The sequence below is a fragment of the Andrographis paniculata genome, unplaced genomic scaffold (genome assembly GCF_009805555.1).
Source record: "Andrographis paniculata isolate CXL003 unplaced genomic scaffold, ASM980555v1 Contig86END, whole genome shotgun sequence".
Taxonomy (NCBI): Eukaryota; Viridiplantae; Streptophyta; class Magnoliopsida; order Lamiales; family Acanthaceae; genus Andrographis; species Andrographis paniculata.
The window spans coordinates 939,185-967,162 of NW_026137624.1; the positions used below are offsets into that span (position 1 = coordinate 939,185).

The 27,978-nt window shown below is 34.1% G+C and overlaps 2 protein-coding genes and 1 long non-coding RNA gene across 4 annotated transcripts; 2 read left to right on the forward strand and 1 right to left on the reverse strand.

Moving 5' to 3' along the window:
• Positions 1 to 1,838: 1,838 nt before the first annotated feature.
• On the forward strand, positions 1,839 to 20,069 carry LOC127242138 (phosphoinositide phosphatase SAC6). Of its 2 annotated transcripts, none has more exons than XM_051261539.1 (21): positions 1,839 to 2,044; positions 2,128 to 2,281; positions 2,400 to 2,483; positions 4,139 to 4,266; positions 4,358 to 4,449; positions 10,119 to 10,176; positions 10,345 to 10,401; positions 10,494 to 10,527; positions 10,607 to 10,687; positions 12,687 to 12,793; positions 13,183 to 13,269; positions 13,357 to 13,434; positions 13,570 to 13,640; positions 13,715 to 13,813; positions 15,207 to 15,306; positions 16,528 to 16,636; positions 16,882 to 16,954; positions 17,918 to 18,011; positions 18,269 to 18,361; positions 19,092 to 19,158; positions 19,754 to 20,069. In XM_051261539.1, exons 2-21 carry the CDS (start codon positions 2,134 to 2,136, stop codon positions 19,882 to 19,884), a joined length of 1,791 nt encoding a protein of 596 aa, XP_051117496.1. In that variant the 5' UTR covers positions 1,839 to 2,044; positions 2,128 to 2,133; the 3' UTR covers positions 19,885 to 20,069. The 2 variants fall into 2 exon arrangements, with proteins under 2 accessions (XP_051117496.1, XP_051117497.1); XM_051261540.1 differs by having other exon boundaries at positions 1,839 to 2,040.
• Positions 19,988 to 21,138, reverse strand: LOC127242139 (dehydrodolichyl diphosphate synthase CPT3-like). The gene has a single exon (XM_051261541.1). It carries the CDS (start codon positions 21,136 to 21,138, stop codon positions 20,263 to 20,265), a length of 876 nt encoding a protein of 291 aa, XP_051117498.1. The 3' UTR covers positions 19,988 to 20,262.
• Positions 21,139 to 24,083: 2,945 nt separating this feature from the next.
• Positions 24,084 to 25,064, forward strand: LOC127242108 (uncharacterized). Its single transcript, XR_007836694.1, has 3 exons — positions 24,084 to 24,300; positions 24,365 to 24,404; positions 24,469 to 25,064. It is a non-coding gene; the product is annotated as an uncharacterized LOC127242108 (long non-coding RNA).
• Positions 25,065 to 27,978: the final 2,914 nt, after the last annotated feature.

Here is a 27,978-nt window from a genome sequence, read left to right on the forward strand (position 1 = left end):
AACACACAAAAAATTGGAGAACAAAATTGATTTTGGTTTTAGACAAGAGTAATATTGGAAAGAATGGTACGATAGGGAGTTAATAGCAAAGATTTTTATAAAGTGAGGAGTGTAGTGTTCATAAAATATGGGTGAGAATTGAACTTAAACCTAAAAATAAAGATAGATATTTAAATCAAATTGTCCGGTAATTTTAAGAATTTATTCTTAAATAATAATTCTAAATAAAAATAGCATATTTATATATGAAAATAATGAATTCTCAAGTAAAACAACGACAAATTTATAAATAGACAATAAATAATAAATATTAAATGATTAAATGATTAGAGTATTTTACTTTATTCAATTGCATTCAATAATATGTAGATTTACATATAGTTTTAAAATAACAATAAGATATATGATGTGTTTTTTTAGGGGAGTTAAGGGGAAAATTGAGTTTGGGTTTGGTTTTTATTTGAATTTTGAGATGGGTTTGAATTTTGTTGTTTCTTTTGTGTTTGGGTTTGGTTGGAATTTAAGGAATTTTGATGTGTATTAATTTGATGGATAATGAATAAAATAATATAAATGTGTATTAAATTTAATTGATAAAATTTATATTGTATGATTTGATTATGAATTTATATTATACCCAATATATATATATTTAAATTTTTATTTATTTGTATTATAAAAAAATTTATTCTCTACAAAATGACATATATATTGTATATATATTTTTTTCATTTAATTATAATAATATTAAAGAATATTTTAATTTTTTTAAAAAAATAAAAATAAAAGCATGCACATTGTCTACATATTGGTGGACAATCCAAAATTTAAAGTTTTGGCTGTGCAAGCTCTGCAAGTATTTGTATAGTAAAAACCCCAAATTTAAGGTCGGACAAACACTCCCATAGATTTACATGTATCTAAAAACTCTTTAATACTCCCTCCGTCACATATATTTTGGGCGAGAATTTAGGTAAAGTATAATTAGTAGGTAATTAAGAAGTGTATTAGTAAAAATAATTATTATTTAGTAAAAATAATTATAGATTAAGATTAAGATTAAGATAAATAAATAGTTTAATTAAAATTTAAAAAATTATAAAATTTAAAATTTAAAATGTGATTAAAGTGTATAATTATATTTCTAGAAAATAAGGACATATTATGTGGGATGGAGGGAGTATTTAATATATGCTTTTAATTTATTTTAAACAGCTTGTCATATCATTTATATAATGAAATTTTGAAAATTTCAAAAAAATTCAAGGCTTTCTTTAGATAAACTTTTTTTAAAAAAATTATAAATTCTAAAAATAATAAAAAATTAATGTGATGAGGAAAAAAATAAATTTAACATGCTTTTCTTGAAAAATTGATTATTATAATAATAATAATAATAATTATTATTATTATTTTAACATTTTGTAAACAAAACCCAACAAATATTAAAAAATTGCAAAAATTTGGATAGGTTGGATGCTATTTCAATATCTAGCTAACTATACAATACAATATTTTTTAAATTGTTGGAGAGGAGTATAATTTAACCCATCACAATTCAATATAATTTTAGAAAAAAAAGAAAAGAAAGAGTACTAGTATATATATATATATATATATATATTTAGCCACATAATGTTTTCTAATGAGGTATCGAAGGTTTGATAGACATTGGAGATTTAACAATAATTAATTGAAAATTATACATCATTAAAATAAATTATTTAATTATATAAATTATTGTTTAAAATAAATTACATGTGAATACTTATTTGTGGAATTAAAAGTTAATTATTACATTGGGTTTTTTTATGAGCAAAAGTTTTGAGGAGAGAACAGCCCAAGTTCTGCGGAGTTTCTGTTAGTTTCGTTTTGTGACTGTCCGCACATGCACATCATTAATATCCTCCTCCAATTCCAATTCCAATTCCAATTCTTGCGTTCCTCTCACTCCTTCAAAAAAAATTGATTTTTCTTTTTTAATTTTTGAATTTTCAATTTCATCGTGTCTTCCGCAAATCTGAAGAAATCTCTGATCTTGTAGGTAAGGCTGATTGAACGATTAATGATTTGGGTTCTGTCGTTTCTTGATTCGCATCTTCTTGATTTGTCGCTTCTTCTTTCCAGTTTGTAATGATGGACAAGGCGGATCCAGGATTGAAGCTGCACACGAGAATGAGGCTGTGGGAATTCCCTGATCAGTACGTGGTGGAGCCAACGGACGGTTCCTCGGCCTCGTTTCTGGCGATCAGTCGCGTCGACGGCTCCATGAATCTAATTGGTGATTTCATTTTCTGTTTAATTTGATCCCCACTTTTGTTTTCGATGGCAGCATTGTTTGTGTTTGTTGAATCTCCGACTTTTATTCCCATTTTATTTCTTTCTCCCCTGCTTTGCAGATGAGATACCTCTTTGCAACTCGCTTCGTGTGCCTAAAATTCGGACTATCTATGGTGTCGTTGGGATGCTCAAACTTTTGGCAGGCAAGCTATTGAGTTTTGATTAGTTTTTATCTATGTACCCACCTTTTTAAATTGATTTGGAAATTTGTAGATATTTCCTATTTATTCATTGATTTATGTGGCGTGTTACATTGTTCGTCTGTGCACACATTGAATGAATTTAGCGCTGAGGATGTTTGTAATGATTGTTAGTCTGCATAGCTATTACTCGCACGGAGTGTTTTCAAAATGTCCTAATTTGCATCTTGGTTGCTAACTGAGCTTACTTTGCATTTTCCATTCCCATGTGTATTGTTGTGTTTCTGATGTTTGCATCCTGATTACTGATTCAGCAATGTGCTTCTTGGTTATTTATACTTGTGATAATCACTGTTTGGAAGACAATGTCCTTAACATCCTTAATGCTACAATTCTTGAATGGCATAAACTTAGGAGCAGTGGGAGCTTCCGGAGGAGATAAATTTGAGTGTTGGATGAATATGACTTTAAACGAGGACTGGATTTTACCATGTGTATGTAGATTAATTGTATATTGTACATTATCTTTTTCGTTGTTTTCATCCTTGAAGTTGTCATGAAACTTGATCATATAATGCCAAAGTAATTGGGTTTCTTTCAAGTAAGTCCAAGAACTATAGTTTTTAGGCATACCTAAACAATGGCATTGCTGGCGTATATGTTAACATGGGTTCCTAAAATTGGACGCCTCAAGTCTTTAATCAACAAACTTCACCCTAACAAGTTGAATTATGTTTCAGAAGTGTATGTATTCTTGTTCCTTTGCTACTTCCATATTACCACGAGTAAGGATTTCAGCCAAATGCTTGCTTGTTTGGTCCATGAGAATAAAATATCCAAAAATTTATTCCTCAAGCTGTTTACAGAAAACATTGAGCAGTCATATGGTTTAAGTGAAGGTGAAAGAAACTAAAGGTGTGCTTCTTTTCAGTTCCTATTCAGTTTTTTACTATTTGAACTCCATGTTCCCAAAAAAAAGCTACACTTTTTTTCTCTCACACAACATCACATTCAACATTGTATATATAAAAAACCCAAATCTCCAAACTTAAAAGAAACATTATTTAAGAGTTTGTACCCTTGTGTATTTATTAATATTTTTAACTATTCAATCTATCATTTTCCCTAAAAAGAATATCACATTCAACATCCATTTTCTATTCAAAATATTTCAACCTAAAAAATATGAGAACCAAAATACAAAGCAAAAGCAAAAACACAAAAGAACACACCCTAAATAACCATTTTTTAAAGTTCTTCCAAGGACGGTTGGAGGATGTGCTAACAGTGTTTGAAAGAAAAAGTGAATTCAAAAAATTCCTAGAAGTATTAAGCCAAGATGTCCATTGAAGTTTGTTACAGAGCAGCAGTTGTAAAGAGATTTAGAACTGAATAGATACTTGAATGATTCAGGTAACCTATGGTTTAAATTTGTTGCGACATGCTTTGCAATGATACTAGCCTTGTGCAAGGTGAAATATAAATTCTTCTATACTGCTCTGTGGCACTAGCAAAGGGAACCTTACCTGTGTGATATGTTCAATTTTCATGAAAGAGGATCTTGTAATATGCTGGCCTGAACTTTCCGTAGTCCTTAGTTTTTATTCTGGTTCTGCTTTCTATATTTCATGATTTAATCTTTTTGTTTACCTTTTCAGGGTCATACTTTATAGTGATAACTGAAAGTGAATGTGTTGGTTCTCATTTGGGTCATCCCATATTTAAAGTTACATCAATGAAAGTTTTGCCCTGTGATCATTCTCTCAAGAACTCTCCAGAAGAACAGGTATGCTATTTGAAAATCTCCATCTCACTTTTTGAGCATAAATAAACTTTATAATTCCTCATCTTCTGTAACATGTATCTTCTCTGAACAGAAAAAGACGGAGAGTGAGTTTTCTCGCTTGCTAAATGTAGCAGAGAAGAGTCCGGGTCTGTATTTCTCCTATGATGTGAATATAACTCTGAGGTGAAGCTTACTGTCCACATATTCTTTATTATACTTATGCTGCTCTATTTTAATAAATGTGTTGCCATCATGTAGAGCTTTCCTAGTATGTTCATGGATCATGAGGCAAAGTTATTAAACCCAAAAAACCTCTTTATATTAAAGATGACTAATTGATATTTTATCGTATAACATATCTTGATGAAAATGGTTAGGTGCTATTTGTATATCACTATTATAGGTGTGAGCATTCATAATGTGATATGATCAGCAAACAAATTCCTCATGACTAACTTGGTTGGAGTTGAGTAACCGACTGTTATTCAATTATTCTTATGATTATTATGACAGGAAATATAATCATCATCTAAATACAAGCATAGTTGACTAATTGTTGTATTTGATTTCAAAGTTTAACAAATCTGTCATAATAATTATAAACAGTATTTTCTGGTAGAGTAGAGGAAATTTTGATTAATTAAAGTAGAGATGAAAGATAGCAGCAAAGTGAGAAAAGACGCTAGGTATTCCAACCTGGAAAATACACTATAGGGTGTGTTTGTTTGAAGGATTTTGGTGGACTTCTACTATTCATCCCATTTTTCCCCCCAAAAATATCAAATCAAACACCTATTTTTTATTTTTTATATTATACTAAAAATCAATTTTACCTTCAAAACATCACATCAACCCCTATTTATATCACATCATACAACTATTAAAATTCAAAATTTTTACTATTCAAATCCCAACTCAAAATCCAAACCCCCAAACAAACACACCCTATGTTTACTTTAGAACTATGTTTAGCAAAAACTCCCCAGCCTCATTTGAACTATGATGATATGCTGGAAAATGATGAAAGGCAACTTTTCTATCAAATGATGGACCTTGTTTACGTTATAAATTAGCTTCCAAGGAGGGGAAGAACCTAAGATTCATCCAAGGGCATTGATGAGTTGCATTCAGCAACTATTGTGGGGAAGGGGTCTTGATGACTTTGTAAGATTGAATCTAGTAGAGCGCAATGGCAAGAATTTCAGCTACATTTGAATTCTCAATGCCAAATATTTGGAGAGAATGAAGGGGAAGTGCTTGTGATGATCCCTAGTGACTGCACCTATACCTTTTTATCCGGCTTAGCAGAGCGTGAGCCATCGGTGTTTTTATCCAGCAAGCTGGGTTTAGAGGATTCTGCATAGTCTTGAGTTTGGGTATTGAGGATATGTGGAGGTGTAGAGATGCCTTGAATATTGTTAAGCTTGAAAGACAGAATATCTTCATTGGGGAAATGAGCTCTGTACCGTTCATCAACTGTGGAATGACACAGAAAATGACCAAATTAACCTTGAATTCCTCGTTAAAAACAACTTTGTTGTGTGACTTTCCGATTCCAATGAAATAGCTCTACACAGTCTCCCCGTACCCCAGGATAGGTTTTAAAGCTTGCAAGAAAGTTCCATTGGTAGACAAAGACATTAGCATCCTCTTAACTGACAAAACTTTCCGAACGGAAAGATTGTTGTAAAGAAGTTTTTAAATAGAAGCTTTTTGAGGGGCATTTCAAGGACAAATAACTTTTCCATGGGGGTCAGGTTGAGTGTCCAACGAAATGATCGGAAAGAGAACGAGCTATTTGGGGTTTTGCTTCCAAACAAATCCATCTGAGTTACAGCACGATAGTAGCTGTGAGGAGAGCCTCATTATAGATTTCCTAGACCTCAATCTCCAATCTCAAATCAAGGGGATGGGGTGGAAGTGCGAGATATTGAAGGGTGACAAAATCTTTTGAATGAGGAGAATTGTTAGAAAAGACATCCCCGAAAAAGTGCAAGATATCTTCTTTGAGTGTTTCCTAAGAACATTGGTGAAATTTAAGTTGAATCCACCAGTCCTGGGGTTCTATTTCAGTCGCATGGGGAAAGAGCCTCTAAAGGGTCTTCGGACAAGACTCAACCAAAACATTGAAACAAATTTTGAAACCTGCGATGGAGTATCCTGGATTATCGAAGATTTTCGAGAAATACTGAAAAAGTCCATGTTTTTTCTCATCAACAGAATTCAGCTCAATCTCCACCACACAAAGAGAAATCATATTGTTTGAGGTCCGCGGCAGCCTATCTCACCAATTCATGATGAAAGGGGAGATTTTTGCCTCCCATGTAAATTCATTTTGCATTCTTAATTCCAAATAGAGGATGTGCAAGAGACATAGTTGTCAATAGCGCACTATAGCGGCACAATAGCGGCGTAGCGTAGCAAAAAGGCAATCTGCTGCTACGGCCGCTCCGCGATTCCGCGTTTACGCAATAGCGGTGTAGCGGCACTCTGCTACGTTACGCTATACCACTATTGTAGCTTATTGGATTATTTATTAACACGTAAATACTTGAAATCTTACTTTAATCTATAAAATGTATGTTTTTTATTATAATATAGACAAAAAAAACATTTATTTTAAATCTTAACTAAATTTTTAAATTCATTCCGAAAAAAGAAACAAATTAGAAAGTCAAAAATTGTAAGATTTGATTTATATCAAGTATAACCAAAATTTGTTAGATCATTATGGTAACAATGATGTGATTGGTCCTATTGTTTTGAATGATTCCAATGAGTAGTTAATTAAAGAAGTTGATAATTGTGGAGGATAAGTTAGTTTTTCACCATGATAATTTGACTAGGGGAGTTGTTGATGTTAATAGGTCTGCTATCTACACTAATATACAAACATCAATGAGAAAGAAAGCTATAGGTACTTCTAGCTCTAAAAAGGGAAATGATATTATACAAGGTGACAAACATACAATTGAATAATTGATGAGATTGAAGAAGAGAAGAAAAGATATATTGACAAAAGTAATTGAGCAGTGAGGATGATGAAAATGAGGAAGAAATTTTTTTATCAGATTTTGAATCTGATTAGTTTTGATATATATGTATTACACAATAGTGATCTAATTGTTTTTTCTTATATAACTATCTAATAGTTATAATCATATATATATTCACTTTTTATTGGTTTGGGTGATAATTATAAAATTAATTTATAGGTTTTTCTTATGTATTTTTTATATAATTTTGTATATACAATAATTATATATATATGCTTAAATATTTAAATAGCGGTCACACTGCTATCCGCTATTCCGCTATAGCATTTTAGATATTGACCGCTACGCACCGCTATCCGTGATTGACAACTATGGCAAGAGATAACCTCACCCCGTAAATCTTGTTTAATGGGGCTTCACGATAGTATGCTTTCCGAATTCATTGTCTCCAAGAAATGATCAATGTCTGCTCTAAAGCTACACTAGCTTTATAACCAATCCCAACCTTCGATGGTCCTTCAATTTTTATTTTTTTTGTCTTTTCTTAGCTTGAATGGATTTTGACTCTGAGATGGGTAGGAATTATGCACCATAAGATATTAGAATTCAATCCTCTAAATTTTAGGTCTTCAATCCAATGGTTATAGAATTCAAAGGTTTTGAACCAGCAGATTCATTCACTAACTTAAGTCAGATTGGGCGGTGGTCCGATGCAAAAACAATTTTGGGAGCATAAATTTCACTAGAAATCAGGAATTTGTCAATACTGCTTAAGAACCTGAGCCTATTTCCTATCCAAGTAAAGCTGCCACCTTGCAGAGGAAGATCCAAAAGGCCTAGATCCTTAACCAATTCCCTGAAACTGGTAGTTCATTAACACACTTCCCAAAGAGATTCTTCAAAGAAAGGTAACAAGCCAATCTCTATTAACTGTTTTAGATTATGCTATTACTTATTTGAAGAGGTTTAATAATCATTTAAAATGCTCAAATAGAATGAAGAATTAAATAAATTTAGTTTTTCCAATTGATCTCTCATTTTTATTGTTATTGATGTTCTAAATACATTTATTATTGATTTTTCTAATCTATGTTTACATTGATTATTAAGCATTTTATATGTTAGTTATATCAAGTCTATATCAATTATAAGGAGTTATATACCAATATTTTTATTTTTATTTTCAAATGACATTAGAAGAGGAATATACAATACTTACATTTTACCCAAGACAAAACAGTTGTTGATACAAAAAACATAGTAGAAAGACAACGTTTTATGGGTTAGATAAATTATCAAAGGAAGCTATATATATATATATATATCTTCAAGAGAAAGCATAATAATCATATGCATATTCTGCTAAGTCAACTTAAACAAAGGCAACTGTATTTTTTCACTTGCACTACAAGAAAAAATTAATATTGAATTTCAAGTATTATATTGAATGTGATGACAAAGATGTCGATACAAACATAACATACTAATAATTAAAAACTTAAGTACTAGAAAATAGATAACAATAAAAAAAAAAAAAAATTGAATTGGGAGCATAATTATTTGCCTGCAAATATTTTTCATGCATTAATTATTTGCCAAAAGGAAAAGCTAGTGCCTCTCTTGTGAGATACCTAATGACATGAAGCTCAAAATATCATGCTTGAGATGTTTTCTAAATTATTTTGTTAGCCTTATCAGATTTTGTCAACATTATTTTCTAAATTATTTTTCTAGCCCCATCAAATATTTTCAATCTTGGTGACTCCACTATGCAATATAGCGAAATAAATTCTCTCTTAAGAAACATCACATATAATACTATTATCTATTTAAAATATATATAAAAAATGATATTCTTTTCTTTTTTTTTTCCATGCAAAAGTCAAATTTAAAATCCCCCTAAAGATCCAAAACAAAAAGAATACAAGCCCCTGGATTAATATATGATAGAGAGCATAACTTATTTTGATGGATGTATCACATTTATAATGAAGAAAAGCATGGGATTATATGTAATGATAATCAGGAATCGTGAACTAAGAAATATCCGGGGGTTGCTTTATTTTCTGGCTCGAAATAATTTTTGAAGGAATTTTTGTGTGTTCATTTGAGACTGTATGGCTTTGAGGAGTATAACAATTCCTGATTTGGTGAAAAAATTATAGATTAAATCCACCTTAATCTGTCAATAGTATAATTTTTTGTTGTTACCATGGTAATGTCTCAATGATTTGATATGTAGTCTCTTGTATGTTGGATCGTTGGTTTGAATCCTCTAGGTGAGTCCATGCATCTTATGGCCTTATGAGCATGTATTCTTTAATAAAAAAAAATATTTAAAAAAATTAAAAGTAATATATAGTTGTTGCTATAGTTCCCATATGTCTCCTAAATTAAATACTTAAAGGAGGAAAATATTGGTCACTGGGAACAAGTCTGTATGATTGTCCTTTATGGGGGACAATGCTATTGACAACAACTACCAATGAGTTCACCTTTCTTGGATATTGATGTAATCATGGTTATTGCTCTTTTTGACTAATCGTAATGTATCACTTCCATTTTGTAGATTTGATCTTTTGGTATGAGGAAGCTGATTCTAACCATCAGCATTTTGTCTCTAGGAGGTTTTATTAGTCCTTCTCAATAGTGCATTATGACTGCCATCTACTATCTGAAGGATGCATAACAACTTTCTTGCTTTATTAATATTTTGTTGTTGAGACCTTCATGTGACTAACACCTTGATAAAATAATTATCCCAACCTAAAAGCTAACCCTTTCTTTTATGAGGAAAACTGGCTTTCCAGATTTTGATGTTTACTATATACACACTTTCTTTGAATTGTTTTGCAGTGTCCAACGGCTGCATGATTTAGGTGATGAATCAAAAGTCCTTCCTCTTTGGAGACAGGTATGTTTTTGAATGTATAGTGGTTAGAAAATAGTCTATGCTTAAAGCTTACATAATCATAACTTCAACTTCGTGTGTACTGTTTGTTACTCAGAGTTGAAAAATTACATTTGTTTCACTATTTCCACTCATGTAATCAATTTCTTTCTTTATAAATTCTTTCCTCAGGCAGATCCACGGTTTCTTTGGAATAACTATATGCTAGAAGTACTTATAGATAACAAGGTAGGCTCTCTGAATGAATCACAGATCCAACCTACCTGATGCAGTGTCATTTAGATGTTTCAATTGCTGAATCTAATTATGCCCTTGTGCAGCTTGACCCTTTCCTACTTCCTGTCATGCAAGGCAGTATCCTTATGAATGTCATGTTTTTCTTCATCTCATGCTACAAGTCTTATACACGAAGCAAATTCTTAACATTCTTTAGGTTTTCATAGCTTTCAAACTGCCATAGGCAAAGATATACTCGATGTTACGCTGATTGCACGAAGATGTACAAGGAGAACAGGTAAGTCCTTACTCAACTACCTGCTTTCTTTGTTTTCAATGTGTTTTCCTCCCTTGTCACAGTATAATACTTACTAAACAGGTAAAAAGCAGAGTGTAGCATAATGCTTCTATGCAGTATGTCTTGGACAAGGATTAGCCTTTCCACTATGATATGTTTTTAGCTATCTTGCATGTGTGCTTTGATCATGGGACCATCTTGCTGCATATATATTTACATAATTAAGGATGAAACCTGTGCATATACTTGTGTTAGGCCTATCATCAAAGTTTGCATGTACAATTTTGTATGTTTTCTCGAGATTGGATTCTCTTAATGGTCATATATTCAAGTCCTTGTGCCAGGTCTTTTCCCATGTTTACATTTACATTTAAGCTATCTTTGGTTAGAATTTGAATGCATACTTTGCTCTTGCTATAATTGTAACAATCTCGCCTCTTCGCAATAGTTCCGTCTTAGTATGCTTTGTCCACATTTGCTCACACTTGGCAAAACCTTCCATGAAGTTATCTTTTCAAAAGCTACTTTAGAACAAACATGTTTAGTTTAGTGTTGTTGGTGAGCTCCCCCAAAGAATACTACATTTCTCCCTTCTCTTTTGCTTGTTTTTCTTTTGGTACAATTTTTAGAAGTTATAATTTTGATAGTTTTTTTCTTTTAATTATTATTTTCCCCTACATTTTGTTTAGATATTTTCATAAATTGTATTTAGAAGGGTGAAATGGAAAAAATGGGTGTAATTAAAGAAAAGTTGCAGAAGTTTTGGGACATCTCAAATTAGAAATAATAGGAAAAGATTTGGGATGGAGGGACTAGTATATTATTGACACGAGTAGTCATATCAATCTTCTTAAAATATTCTCAAGTATCTAGTTTATTACACATCCCCACTTAAAAAATGTACTTTAAAAATGTACTTATTTATCTTTGCTCTGATAGGCTATTTGCTAGTTTATGTAAGTTGTTGATCCCACATATATACAACTTATATCTTTTAGTAGAGAAATAAAACCCTAAGCATAAATAGTTAATTCTAATCTAAATTCTCCCAATCCCAAGTCTGTTGTCAGGCTGTGGGTAGAGTTAGGTCTGGTCCTGGATTTTGTAAAACCTATTCGGGTTGGGTCTCGGGTCCTGTCCTATCTGACTGAGGTCATCTCAATCTGTAACACACCAGCTTCACCACAGTGGCCAATTATATATTTTGATTATAGCTAACCTCACAAATCAATATGAATGATTCTCAATATCCTTTGTTGTTAGTTGCGTGCACTTAAGGAAATTTCCTTGAGGTCACCCATTTTGAAGCTACTTATTGCAAAAATAGAGTTATTACTAGTTGTCTCCTGAAAAGGAAAGTACACCTTATGAACACGAACAAGTATCATCTTAATATATTTTCTATTATTTGGTTATTGCAAACTCCCGGATGATAAGTTTTCAAACTCTTTTCATAAAGAGTTTAAGAGTTCTAGAGACAATATACCAGCTACTTGGTTACAGTCTAACAATTATGGATGATCTATGTATGCCTCCAATCTTGAGCTTCAATTGAGTGTTAGTGTGATTTCCTAAGTTTCTAACCACTAAAGCAATTATGGTTTACTCAATAGTGATCAAGTTTCACACTTTTTACTCCTTTTCCTTGTGACAATCCCAAACTGAAGTTGCATCTCCCGAGTTGAATTTTATTTTTGTTCGATCAACTCCCGTTTGTAGATAAATAAATAAATAATGTGTATCCCTAACAGCTTAAGCTTTTAGGTGAGACGGTCATTTACATCATCTAATATGAACAATGGTAAAATATATTCACTTTAGTGACTGTCATTATTCATTGCATGAAAAATAACAAGAAGGTAAAGTTTGAGACGAAGTTTTACTTTATCAACTCATTTAAATATCTGAGGGTAAAGTTACAGTCATCAGTTTTGGGATATATTACAGCATCTGCTTAATATTTCTACTCCAGTTTATTTTCATTTTCATTGTTTTGAAGGCACTCGAATGTGGAGAAGAGGGGCTGATTCTGATGGATTTGTTGCCAATTTTGTGGAAACTGAACAAATCATACAATTGAAGGGATATACAGCATCGTTTGTTCAGGTGAACATAACATGTGCCTGTCTCTAGAAGAGTAGCTCCAACTACTTACACCTGCCACCAAATTAGTCTAAATGTTTTCATACTTACATAAATATTTAAGTTGGCCCTCTTTTTATCATGTCTCTTGCATATATATGATGCATGGTTGGCTTGAGTTGCTAGATAACCATGTATCTGATACTAGAGCATAGGTATCAATTTTCTATCACGAAAAAACAAAAATAAAAAACTCAATAAAGTTAAAGGCAGAAGTTATGCTATTGATTGAAATATATGTGCTAAATCAGTTTTTCCAAAGTCAATTATTATTTTATTTTATTTTTCAACTGTTGAAATGTGCTAAATCAAACTTATGCACACTTATTGTTGATTCCCATTCTCTCTTTTAGGTTCGGGGTTCAATGCCCTTTCTTTGGGATCAGATTGTTGATTTGACATATAAGCCAAAGTTTGAAATTGTGAAGCCCGAGGAAGCAGTGAGTGGTTTTCTGGTTGTTCTATTGTGATTGCATTCTAACACAAAGTATATGTTTTCTGACTGCACCCTATACACATCTCTGCAGCCTCGTGTAGCTGAGCGACACTTTTTGGATCTAAGGAAAAAATACGGAAATGTTATTGCAGTGGATTTAGTTAACAAGGTATATTAATCTTTCTTTGTGCTTGCAGATTATCATAACAACTTTATAATTTGCAATTTGTTTGACATTCATTTTGTTTATTATCATGATTGTTAAGTTGGCATTCTTGATCATATTTTTCTCAACTTCCAACAGCATGGAGGTGAGGGACGCTTGTCTGAAAAGTTTGGAAGTGCAATGGAAGCTGTTGCTGGTGACGATGTGAGGTAGACTTCCAATCTGATCAATATTCATTCAATGATTACATTAAATCTGGCTAATCTTCTCCAACAATTTGCAGATATCTCCATTTTGATTTTCATAAGATATGTGGACATATCCATTTTGAGCGCCTTTCCATTCTTTATGAGCAAATTGAGGATTTTCTCATTAAAAGCAGGTACGGAAACATTTTGAAAGAGCATGTTGGTTTCTCACCTGATTTGAACTTCATGCTTTTCCCATTTGTATAAAAATTTACTGCTAGTATTGTTTTAATCCAGTTCGTGAAATCAACTTATTTGTTTTTGGAATGCTAGTTAAGGTGTAATTCAGTAGCTATTTATTAACATACTTGCCAGTATCGTGGTATTTCCATCCTAAGTTTTAGAAGAGAGCTTTTACTTTTATTTTATATTTGTTTTCTGTACATAAATTGCCAGGGTATGGATGCTATCTTCACCCAGAATTGATCATGCAAAAAAATGACTATAAATTGCTCAAGCCTTCAAAGTGAAAGATAGAAATATATAATTGCACTAGGGCAGCTACATCCTTAAAGATTTTTGAAGAAAATGAGCATTAGTCATTGACATTCTAATATTTTGTGATGGTATAGTATACTGTATGTAGCATAGCTGATTCAATGAACTGTGAACTAGCATCTAGAGGTATCCCTTAGTTTTTGAGGCGTACCTCAAATAATGTGACATATAAAGCTTAATTTTTGTCAGAGCAATGTACTATTGAATCTTGATTGTTGAAGTCACTCGGAATTAAAAAAATTATGTTACGCGAATAATTCTGTCTGCCTACAATAAACCCACTGTCTCCTTGCACATAGAATCAGCACATTTTTATATAAAATATGATAAAAATCCAAATTGTTTGTTGTTAAATGTAAGGGGTCAATTAAGGCATCTATAATACACGCAAGATGCGAAGATTGAATATATATATATTTCCTATAGTCCTGTAGGAATATATCCAATGTTATTACACTGGTATTGATTAATTATTCTTTACAATATTCCACTTTATTTCATCTCAACTATTAATAGTGTAGCAGAACAAGGAACTTCAGTGTAAATGCATTTTATTTGCATTATGTTCTTATAGTGTCAGTACCCGAAATTAATTCATATTTATAGTTACAAGCCTATTTTCTTATGCTGCCCCTGTTCTCTAATGAGTGCATTTCTTGTGGCACTATATACAGGCAGTGTTTAAGCTATTTTAGGCTTGATTAGAAGTAATGTGAGCGAGAATAACAGGGAAGTGGATTAGAAAAACTGGAAAAGGAAGGAGTCAAGTCTAGGATTGTGAAATCTTATAGTCGCATGTGTAATAACAAATATTTACATGATGGCAGGATTTTGAGCACTTGAATGTCAGCAAATGACTAAGCTGATAATTGAGATGGTCCTTAGGCGCAGTTGAATATAGTAGTAATTTCAATGTGGTTTGCCAAGAACAAAGGGTTACTCACGTGGTTTTTAATGATTCATGATTCAAATAACAATTTGGGTTAACTTATAAGGGTTACTCATTGCATTATCTTCTGGGTGTTATAGGTATCTCTTGTTAAATGAGAAGGGGGAGAAACTTGAAGCACAATCAGGAGTCGTGCGGACCAATTGCATTGATTGCTTGGATCGAACAAATGTCACCCAGGTTTATCTTTTCTCCTCCTTGTTATATTGTGAATCTGTGAAATTGTTGCATGTAACACATCACAGGCATGTGAAAAGAAATATTGGACACCTACTTTCACAATCTCGATAATTTCTTTGGCCTTGTATTATATTTTACATCGAATCAGAAAACACATGAGTTCTTTGTCTAGCCGGTAAAGTATCAGAAATAGAAATCGATAGCATGGTTGCTACATATTCTGGATTGGAAATGTAACATGTTAATTGCCTACACATGGATGCAAACCAAAGATGCATGAAATAAATGATCTATAATGATCACTTTGGAAGATATTATTTCTAGATTTTTAATTTTAATTTTAAAGGTCTATTTCACTATTTCATAATATATTATCCTCTTAAACAATTTTGAATCTTCAAGAAAAAGAGCAATAGATTAAAATGCAATTGTGGGATAGAAAGGCCATGGGTTGTGACAATATTAAAACTGTAATTAGCATATATCAGATTAGATATAATTTTGTTAGGGAGAATGGGAGATTAGTCGTTATACATGACTTTTATTTCATCAATAAATATTATATATGATTTAAAAAGCAAAATACTTATTTCATATTTCTATTTCTATTTGTCACATTTGAAAAAGATAGAACATGGCTTTTATCTCTTATTATCAATGCCTAACGGTATTCATATTTCTCTAATCTCAGTGGTCTAAGTTGACACATTCATTTTTCTTGAGGACACTATTAGATCTAAAACAAATGATTTTTACATGTCTTCTATAACTTCTCTCACAGTTTTACTATTTTCTGGTTCAACCATAAACCCTTAACTATAATCTGGTAATAATTTGTCATCTATCACACAAAAGTTAAATTCTTGATGACCTATATATCATAGATAAGGTGATTTTTGTCTCTCCGTGTTATGAGAATGATTATGCATGCATGCCATGAAAAAGTGGATAGACTGTCTCCTATGGCTTTTTTCATGGATAATGTGTGACTTCATTTTTTGTAGTCATTATTTTCCAAGTCGAATAGTTCAATAAAAATTCCCATGTTCATTTTGAAAGGATTTGTCTACATAAAATCTTCTAGTATGTTTAATCATAATGAAAACTAGAGTATATTTGAAAGTAACTATTTGAATAGTTAACATTATATCTTGTATATTATATGCGTATATCATCATCTCTTCTACTTCACTTTCTGATTTCTTCTCCATTTTCCCCCAGAGCATGATTGCTCGTAAGATGCTTGAATTTCAACTTCAAAGGCTTGGTGTTTTTGATGCTGAGGAAACGATCAGCTCACATCCCAATTTTGATGACAACTATAAAATTCGTAAGAACCAACCAATCTTTAAAGCACATTTCTCATATTCTTATTCTTTTTGTATTTTGGTTTTTGTTGTTTTCTTGGTGTACTAGTTGTTGGATTTGATGTTTTGTACGGAAAATAGGTATGCCATAATTTTGCTTCACCTACTATTTAGACACAAAATGTTTTCTGCTGGAATATGGATGATGTCAAATTTATTCACCTATTATTCTTCTTATGCATTTTCATATCTCCAATTCTATCTTCAGTATGGGCCAACCATGGGGATGACATTAGCATACAGTATTCTGGTACTCCTGCATTGAAAGGAGATTTCGTCAGGTATGTATAATATATCTTTTACTTAGCACATTGAATCTAAAGATGGTGGGTACTTTGAAGAAATTAATTATGTCAACAATATACTGTATCTCTTCTGGTAGAATTTGTAGATACATGTAGTTTTGCCTCCATAATAAAAACAAATAATATATCTTAGACTTTAGAAGCTGATCCTGATAATCAGGAAATACTTTAGTAACTAGTACTTTGGGTCTAAGAAACAAATCCTTATTTAAAATTAAAATAATTTGTTGAATATCATGATATAGAATACTTTGTTGACTGCCAAAGTTTGCTAACATCATAGGACAAATGAAGTTCTGTAGAATATACTAAACAGGAAATAAATTAGTGAGTAAATGTCGACCGACAAAATTGGCTAACATCGTTTTGTTTTTGTTTTTTTTCTTTCTTATTCACTCTCTCTCACCCTAAAAAAATGATATCCGACACTTATTTTCCATACGAAATATCATATCAACCGACATTTTCGATAAAAAAACATAATAATAATAATAATAAAATTAAAAAAAAAATAAATCAAACATTAAAATAAAAGTCACCAAGTAAACAAAATCCCCACTCTTTCTTACTAATAGAACTATTTGTCTAATATGTCTACATATTACATAATTGGTTAGCTATCCATAGATGAATACTATATATTGCACAATGTCCAATGGTACTAGTTATTTCCTTGCAGCCCGAATCTAATAATTTGTTAAGTTTATTTTTCACATTTTACAACAAATAACTTGTACATGCAACTATGAATTTCACCATCACTTTTAGAGAATCTCAATGTAAATTGTGATTCAATTCTTACACTCTTGGGTTTTGGTTTACAAACAAAGAGAATAAATTTATTGTTTGAATGATTCAAGTTTATACTTACTAGTGAATGCATAGATTATTTTTATTTTATTTTATTTTCCTTAGTTTGAAAATATCTTCCTGACACAGGTATGGTCAGAGGACTATCCAGGGGATTATAACTGATGGTTATAATGCTCTTATGCGGTATTACTTAAACAACTTCTGTGATGGCACAAAGCAGGTTTGTATACATTCACGCCCTGATACCTAATCAATAGCAAATATATAGAAGCTCCACCTAGTTGGTCAACTATCACTGGCTTTAGCTTTTCTTCGTCAAACATTGACTTTGTTATAACTCAAGGGATTTCAATTTTGTTTTTCCTCTGTTTCTCTCTAGCTTTTTCCTTTAGTTATCTTGTTCCCAAAATAGTTGCTTATCTAGTTTCCTTGTTTCATTGAAATCCTGATAAGTATCTTTGTTTCCCTTTTTTGAAGGATGCAATTGATTTGTTGCAAGGACATTATATTCTTTCTGTATCTCGAAGCATGACTCCTACAGCAGAGAAAGGTGGCATTGAAGCTATTGCTGTGAGTAAACATAGTAGTTGGTAGCTTTCTTATGTTTCATATGCCTTTGTGTATTTTCTAAGATCCAAAATGAGCTCTTTGCTCTTCTAGATCATAATGTTTCAAAGATGCTCATGAGATTAGTATGCTCAAATGGAAATTTTAATCCTAACTGTGTTCACTTAGTGTTCTAGTATTACACGTACAATATATTTACATAATAATAAAAGTCAACAAAAACTCACAAAACTTCAGCCCTTAATACTTTTATAATTCCCCATGCTTCACAAAAAAAAACACTAAACCAACATGCACATAGTAAACGTGGTATTAATACTAGAGTCCTCATTTTATTTTATTCAACGATGGGCTCAAAAAGTTTTCCTATGTGTTGAAATAGCTGAAAATTGAGGATTTCTTTAGTGAAAATATTTTATCTATAAATATTTGGTGATTATATCCTATTTCTTTTATATTTTTGTTCTTCTCTTTCCATTATCCGAAAAGACAGATACAGTTGTGAATAATCTGTGGGTTTCATGTGTTTGTAAAGTGATGGTCAAAAGTTGTAGAGGCACATTTTGTATCCGCATCAAATTTTGAAGATTTACTGTGCAATCTTTATCTCAGACAGATCTTGTCCTTAATATATTTTTGTTATTAGTTGCCCTAGTGAAAATTGATTGATTGTATTGCTTCATGCCTGCAACATTTTAAAGGACAGATTGATGTATACTATTTCATTTTGCAGTCCTTTCCAGCGGCCCTTGCCCTAATTGTGACTGGTTTCTTCTTTGCAATGATGTCACTTCGAAGAGGTCAGTACAGTAGGCACTTACGCTAACATCTCTTTATGTGGTATTCTTGCATGTTCTTATTTATTAGCTGCTAAAAATATCTGATGTTTACTTTACTGAATGTAAGGGGCATTATCCCAAGTTAGTTTGGAAGAATGATATTGTAGAATATTGAAAAAACACTTATGGATCTTACAAACAGCAAAGTACATTTTTGAACTATCACTTTGTGTGAAATTAATTGTGCTCTTTCTTTCCATCTGAAAGGAAAATCGTTGGGGATTATACAAGTGTGATGGGGATCTTCTTATAAGCGAAACATGATTGCTTTGGGGCTGTTTAGATTTAATTTCGAAATTTGTTGCTTTCTGTGCTCCTATACAGAGACTTTACTTAACATCAATTTTCATGCTGTCTTATTAAAAGTTCCAAACCTTAGTAATGCTTTTAATGGAGCTTATATTCTTCCCCCCCCCCCCCCCCAAGTTTTCCCGAGCCTGGCAACATTTGATATGGCATTGGCTAGAAATATTTCATTTTTCGTTGGCATTTCTCAAAAATCTCACAGTAATGCCTCTTAAAGCCCTGTTACTGATCCCCTCCTATTCTTTTGCAGTTCGATATGATTGGTGGAACTTGTTATTTTCACTCATGTGGGCTGGCATGAGTGTAGCGGTAGGAGCGTTCGTGAAGGCCAATGGGCGCGTATTCTGCAACCGCCCCCGCCTGCACCAACCTAGGCGTTGATTCTGTCTTGAAAGTTTGCATAACATGCCCTGCCATTCTACACCGTGCTGTTTTTGTAGCGCACTATTCATTCCTTGTGAAACCGAGTGGTCTATTTATCGTATTTTGTATTTTTTTTTTTTTTAATCTCTTTTCTACTATGGATCTTCTGTTCTTGTGATTCAGTATTTCCACAATTATACATATAGGTGTGATGAACAACAGTCAGTGTTTGTTACCTACAATACATTGTAATTTATGAATAGGCAATTCCTTACAACATTAGTTTTATGTTACCAAACGCATGTTCTTTGAAGAAAACATTACCTTAGACATAACATACATACATTTGTATTTCCCTCAAAGTCTGCTGAAACAGGAACTGTACGTATTCCATCATCAAAGCAGCTTTTTCCTGTTCTCGAAAAACGGATACGACCGTTGGAAGTTGAGCACGGCCCACACCAAATGGCGCAGCCCGATCTCCGGCCAGAGCGCCTTGGGCGAGTAGAGCAAGCAGTTGGTCGTCTGCCACAGCAGGAAGTTGCTCAGCCTCGTCTCCCCGGATGACCTCACCAGAATGTCTGGATCCGGCGCCACACTCATGTACATACGTCTCTCCACGTCCGACAACTTTATTATATCCCTAGTCTCCTCGCCATGATCATTGACCTCTCCATTTTGTGCAGCAGCAGCGCTGTTCAATGGCCCGGAAATCTGTGACGCCTTGTCCTGGCAGGACTCGAGGGCGGCATGCAGAATCTCGTCAGTGGACGTGTAGGGGGCGCATATCATGAGAATGGAGCGGCTGTTGGCGGCGGTGGCCCTCATGGCGTCCTTGGCTGCGCGCTTGACGGGGTCGCTGAGGAGGTCCAAGTTGCCGATGAAGTAGACGCGCACGCCGTACTGCCTGACGACGCTCTGTTCGCGGAGCAGGCCCTCGATCTTCTCCTGCATGAGGTCCATGACGCCCTTCACTTCCTCGGGGCGTCGCTTGTAGTTGTCGATGCTGAAGGCGTAAATGGTGACGTACTTGACGCCGAGCTCGTAGCAGTACTTGAGAAGGGACATGAGGGAGAGGAAACCGGCGTGGTGGCCCATTCCCTCGCCCAGATTCCACTTCCGGGCATACCTCCGGTTGCCGTCCAGAATCACGGCGATGTGGCCCGGGATCGGCCCCACGGATAGGACCCGGAACAGACACTTGCGCATGAAGCTCATTGAGCTTCCGATCAGCCTCCCGACACCGCTGCTCTTGCTCGCGCTCTCCTCCATTAATAGAGCTGCGATGCAAATATGCAATGTACGATTAATGGTTTGTTAGGGAAGATATATGCAAGAAGCAATGTGTCATTCATGCATTCTACTCCCTCCCTCCCCAAAAATGAAAAAGATTCTGACATAATTTTGGCGGATGAATTTTGCATTGTAACATTGAAATGACAATGCTTTTGAGTATAACGTGCAATAAAATTGAGTTTTGCCAAAAAAAAAAAAAAAAAACTATTTACAAGCTTTAATCAAATCTGACATATCCGTATGCATTTCATTAAATTGGAAATTTTTTCTAAAATTTGACATATCTAATTCTTCTAGATACAAAATTTGGGGCATGTGTATCAGCACACGTCATATATGCAAATAGTATACATTAATATTACAATACAACACATGTTATGTATAATAAAGACATGTTCTGTTTTTTAATAAGTACTATTGTGTATGATGTATGAGATTATAGCATATGCTGTTAGTAATATTCTGTGTTGTTGAGACTATAACATATGTTGTATTTGTATTATATTAATATATACAATATGTTGTTTGTAATAATAGAAAAATCTTATTAGGTGCTATTTTAATGGATGTTAAACCCCAACAACATATATATATATATATATACACACACGCGTGTATAAAAGAAAACGAAGAACTATAAAATAGACACAATTTTGAAAAAGTCGTGCATTATATTTTTAATGAATTTTCTTCAAGGTCACATTTCTAAAATACTAATTTGAAGAAAGAATCCATAATTTTTAATAGAGATTGAGGTTTCACTGCCTATTATTACATGTATTGTGTTATAAAATATTTTTTTCGTCCGTCAATTTAATGCTCAATTCCTTAGTAAATTACGAAGGAAATTAACATAAAATTAAAGGACAGAAAGAGTATCTTTTAAGGAAGAAAAAAAAGAAGAAGACTGCGAACAATCTAATAAACATACGAGTTTTCAAAAGAATTAATTATATGAAAAAGTTATCTAAAATAATTATTCTGGCATGGATTGGATTTGAAGAATAATAAGCTAACAAAACATATGATCGATAAAAGCAATATGAATTTATAGCATAATTAACACGCTAACCTGGTCGAAGAGCGAATAGATTAGTCGGGAGAAATAAGGCGGGAAACTTGATACCAACGGCTCCTTAAATAATTAACTAAGAAGCTTTTGGAATCATTTGTATTTGTCGATCTGATACTTTCACAAAGTTTGTGTGGTCTTCGACTTGTTCGTCTTTCTACGGAATCAATCAAACTCACACAAAATAAAATAAAATAAAATAAATACAAGAATTAATTTCTTCCTTATTTAATAAAGAATATTATCATATATATATATAGAGAGAGAGATAAGAAATGAGCTTGAGACTATAAACACATACAAGTGTCAAAGATTAACACCAATGACAATGTACTAAAATTTCCAAAATTTCATGCTCATTGAGATAAATAAGATCAAGAGATGATCCACCACAAATGTAGTAATCATTCTTGAAGAAACACACATATCTACACAAGTGGATATGTGTGTTGAAGATTTATATACTATCTACGTCTTATAAAATTATATTTTTTATTTTTTTATTTTTTATTTCTTCTGTCTTATAAAAATATGGTTAATTTCACCTGAAAAACTAGAAGACGTCAGAACTATGACCTCACGGTCACGAATTCATCCTCAAACCATCAAATCATCCTTGTGAAACAAGTGAGTATATTTTTATAAGATGGAAAGAGTATCATTGTATATGTAGTGTTGATTTATATTATTTTAAATATATTGTTTACTATACTTTCAAGTCTACAATTTATTTCAACTTTATTACTATTTATTAATAATATATTATTTTTTCTTATAAAAATAGTATATTCAAATGGCAATGCAACTTAAAAAATCAAAACCAAACATACTCATAATCTCTCGGTTCTATTACAAAACTTTTATTCAATATTTATTTTTCATTCACCATCCAAACATATATCATTTCAATACATATATATATATATACACACACAAAAATGCATATACAAAAAATCTTTTCAATATTTTTCTTTGATACTATATTAAATAATCATCTCAACTACAAATTAAGTCTATCGTTTATTTATTTATATATTTTGAAGTCAAATAACAAAAATTAATTGCTGTATATGTTTTTTAATATATTTATATATAAAAAATGAATGTTGATATGCTATGTTATTGGAGGAAATTTTTAGAAAATCACAATATATCAATAAAAAAAAAATATATATATAAGGAGATAAATATACTCGAACATATACCAATTAATTATATACATATTGTGATTATTATTTATTAGTGTTATTGCTGTATTTAAACAATAATACATATTATCTTAATGAGTTGATTTCTAGAATCTGTTTTTCGTTCACAAGTGGCTATTTCAAGATGAAAACGCTATTCTTTTTACTATTTATTTATTTTTGTTTGTCAATTTGTAGTTTTCCACAATTCAGTCAATATAGAATACACTAGAAATTGAAATTGAAATTATTATTGCATGTCAGTCCAGAAAGAAAGAGATCGCCGATGGTGTTACATTTCAATTTGGTGTCACAAAATAAAATAAAATGAATGGTATAGGAAAAGTCTTGGAAGAGTAGTACAATAATTACCTACAAAAAAACAAATATTCCGTACGTATGTTAACAATGAATTGAACATATTTTTTTATTTAGAGCATTTAGATGATTTCTTTTTGAAATATAAAAATTATTTTGGTTTAACTGTATATAATACTAATCAAGTTTAATCTCTCAACATATTTTGATCAATTTAAGTCTCTTTTAAAATTAAATTTATTTAATGGTACTGTTGTAAATATATTAAAAATAAATAAATAAATACATTAAAAAAAAAAAGAAAAGTATCAACAATTTAATGACACAAATTTTGTTGTATGTGTACAGTTTACAACACTCAAGAGTTTTCAGCAATTGATAGTGTTACGTACGAAATTTAGAATTAGGTTAAAAGCCCAAGGTAAAAAGAAGAATGGGCCTGGCAATAGGGTTGATTGAACTGGCTGAAGGACACCGTGAGGAAATCAAGGAAAATAAATTTATTTATTTATTTCTAAGGAAAATACAGGACGGAAAGACCTCAGGACGGAAGGTTCTTAGGTCGGTAGGTCCTCAGGACGGAAGGTTCTCAGGTCGGCAGGTCCTCAGGACGGAAGGACCTCAGGTCGGTAGGTCCTCAGGACGGAAAGACCTCAGGTCGGAAGGTCTTCAGGTCGGGAGGCCCTCAAGATGGAAAGACCTCAAGTCGGAAGGTCTTCAGGTCGGGAGGTCCGCAAGACGGAAAGACCTCAAGTCGGAAGGTCTTCAGGTCGGGAGGTCCGCAAGACGGAAAGACCTCAAGTCGGAAGGTCTTCAGGTCGGGAGGTCCGCAAGATGGAAAGACCTCAAGTCGGAAGGTCTTCAGGTCGGGAGGTCCGCAAGACGGAAAGACCTCAAGTCGGAAGGTCTTCAGGTTGGGAGGTCCTCGAGACGGAAAGTCGTCGAGATGGGATATCCGCAGGTCGGGTAAACTGTAGGTTGGATAGAAGGCGGAGTCGGACAAACGCGGAGGCCTTTGATCAAAGACAGGGGGCGGTTGATATGGAGGTCGGCCCAAGTGGGGTCGGGCGAAGAAGTAGGTCGGACGAAGGACGAAGTCGGGCCAAAAGAGCGGAAGGTTTGTGGTCGGCTCAAGGAGTGAAATATAGGGAATTTTGGTCTGCTGGGGACACGTGTCAGCATGAGAAAGGTTGGAAGACGGTTGAGAAGGAGACGTTGTAACCGTTCGGGTGACGGTTTTCAGTACGGTTTCCCAGGGAATATTTAAGGTTTGAATCATCATTTGGCAAGATATCTTCAATCAACTTCAACAAAGCAAAGTCAGATTTGGGGATCACCACTTTAAATTTCAGTCTTTTATTTTCCAATTTATTTTCTGTACGTTACAGTGTTTAGAGATTCCTAATCTCAGGCACTAATTAATCAAGTTTAAGGATATTTTCTATATCTTTGAATTTTACTTTATTTTTGTTGAAAAAATACATCAACAAATTGGCGACCACAGTGGGAGCAAGACAAAATTGCTCATTCCAATTCCGGCGATAATTTCATACGTCTTAGATCCGGCCGAATCATCGGAAGGGTTATGGCAGGTTCACAACCGCAAGCATCTTCGACACCGGTGGGAGAATCCGTTCCACCACCCATTGTGCCAAATGCCGGGGAAATCCCACAACCACCAACTGATTGGTGGTCTTATGTTCAACAAATGAACAACCAGCATACCTTGGTTATGCAGAATATGTTGCGTGAGCAACAAACGAACATGTTGCGTGAGCAACAGAGTCAGTTGCAGAACATGATAGATCAAGCACTGTCAAGGGTTAGTCTTCAACCCACTCAAACGCCACCAGGAGTGTCACCGTCCAGACCACAGGCAAATTTCGCAGGGCCATCATTCGTGGATAGTACATTCCCAAGTGCCACAAATCCCAACCGAATGGATAGGGGAAAATCTCCTTTGACTTTTCCCAACAATGTTCCACTGGGACCAAGGGTTACCAATCCGCAGCCGAGCAATACAAGGGAGGACAGGCCTGAAGGATATATACATGATCCTATTCATATTCCTGTGCAGGATCCGTTCCATGTTCCTGATCATCAACGCTTTCATGTAGATCCTGACGAGATTGCACATATATTAAGGGATCAGTATGGATTAACTCCTCAGATGGCTAACCGCCCTGCATATCAGAGACCTTTCCCAGAAAGGATCATTAATGAACACCCTCTCCCAAGGAATTTTCGACCACCCGACTTTCATGCATTCTCAGGGGAGGACGGATCTTCCACCATAGAACATGTTGGTCGGTTCACAGCACAATTAGGAGAAGTTGGCAATAACCCTTTTTATAAGTTACAGCTGTTTGGTTTATCTCTTACTAGAACGGCGTTTTCGTGGTTTGTAAGTTTACCTCCAGGACAAATTCAGACATGGGAAGGACTGGAGATGGCATTTCACGCTAGATTCTTTAATCCTTTACCAGTTGTTTCTTTAACTGATTTACTTGAATTGAGACAGTATCCAGAAGAAACTGCTTCACAGTTTATAGAAAGGGTGCGATTGATGAAGGGACGATGTCCTACGGTAATCAGTGAGAAAGAGATGACCAATTTAGTGGTCCGGAATATGCATAATCGTTTGAGAAAGGCACTCACTGCCCTGGATGTTGAGGATTTGGCAAGTCTTGCATCCAAGGCAGGACGTCTAGAGTCTTTGTTCAGAGAGGAAGATCAGCATAATAGGCGTAATAGAGGCCAACATATGGCGAGTATGGGAACAGAAACATGCGACTTTGATTTTAATCAGTCAGAAGAGATGGCAGCCGAAATCCTTTCTGGAAAACCGTATGTATGTCCTAAATTGAAGCCAGTACCAGGATCTGAAGGAAAGGAGCAACCGACCTTTGATAGTTCGAAAGCTGATGAAATCTTTGATATCCTACTGACTGATGGGCAGATCCGTATTCCAAAGGGCCAAAGACTTGCCACTAAAGAAGAAATCAAAGGGAGACCATATTGTAAGTGGCATAATTCTTTCACACACACTACAAGTCAGTGTACTCATTTTAGGAAGGAAATTCAAAAGGCCATCAAGACAGGTCGGCTCAAATACATCACTCTAGGTGTAGACCAGCAACCGTTTCCGAATGTAACAACGGCAATGATTGACATCCAACCAAGTTCGGAAACAAGGAAAAGTTCGGCCAACGATGGACAAAAAGGGGAACGAAACCAGCCAAGCCCCGAAACAAAAAAAGGAAGTCGGCCAAACAGCAGCCGACCGGAAGAACGACTCAAAGTTTGTGAGAAACCAGTCGCTGAAAAATGGGACCATCCAGACGGTTCTTTCAATGTGGAGGTGAAAGAAAGGGCGTTAGTTCGTGACCACCCGACCAGAAAAACAGGGTCAGTCGGGAACAATTGGGCTCGAAATAAAAAGCCTTTGCCAGTTGATATAGACCCTCGTTTCCCGGGTATGAATCGTACACAGATTCGTAATGCCAAACGCAGGTATGCTGCAAAGTATGGGAAAAGAGGTCCTTCAGCAAAACAACTAACCGACGAACAAAAAACAGCCGACCACTTGGCAGGAGATCAGTCCATTCGGATCTTTACAGAACAAACGACCAACGAGCAGGGAGTAACCATTCAGTCTCCAGTTGGTCGGTCCAGTCGGGTCTGGTCAGGAAAGCAACCGAATGACGGATTAGGCGCTTCCGACCATACCAAAAGAAGTTCGTCGGGACTGGGGAAAGGTAAAGGAATGGCAGATGAAATAATTAAAGGTTTTAGATGCCAACATTGTGAACGGATCAACATCAATCCATCTCTGGAAGACTTCTATATAGAATCTTTGACGCTTCAACCTCAGAACAAGACGAAGGAAGAAGTTATAACTACAGAGGAAAGTTCAAGATCTGTTAAATCTCGTCTGGGACCACGAATCCCTTGTCGAATGACAGAGATTAATCAGATGAGTGATGAACCGACGTGGGCGAGTCTGGTAGATGAAACTATGGACGAACCTTTATGGGCTTTCTTGGCAGATGGTGAATTAGAGGAGACAGAGGGGGCAAAGACCTCAAACTCTGAGCCTCAACCGGAGCCACCTTCGATTGTGTTTCCTCCTATTCCAGAGCGTGCGATCTCCCATTTGAAACCTCTGTATGTTAATGCTCACATTTGTGGGAAACCAATTACAAAGGTTTTCGTGGATAATGGAGCAGTCTTTAACGT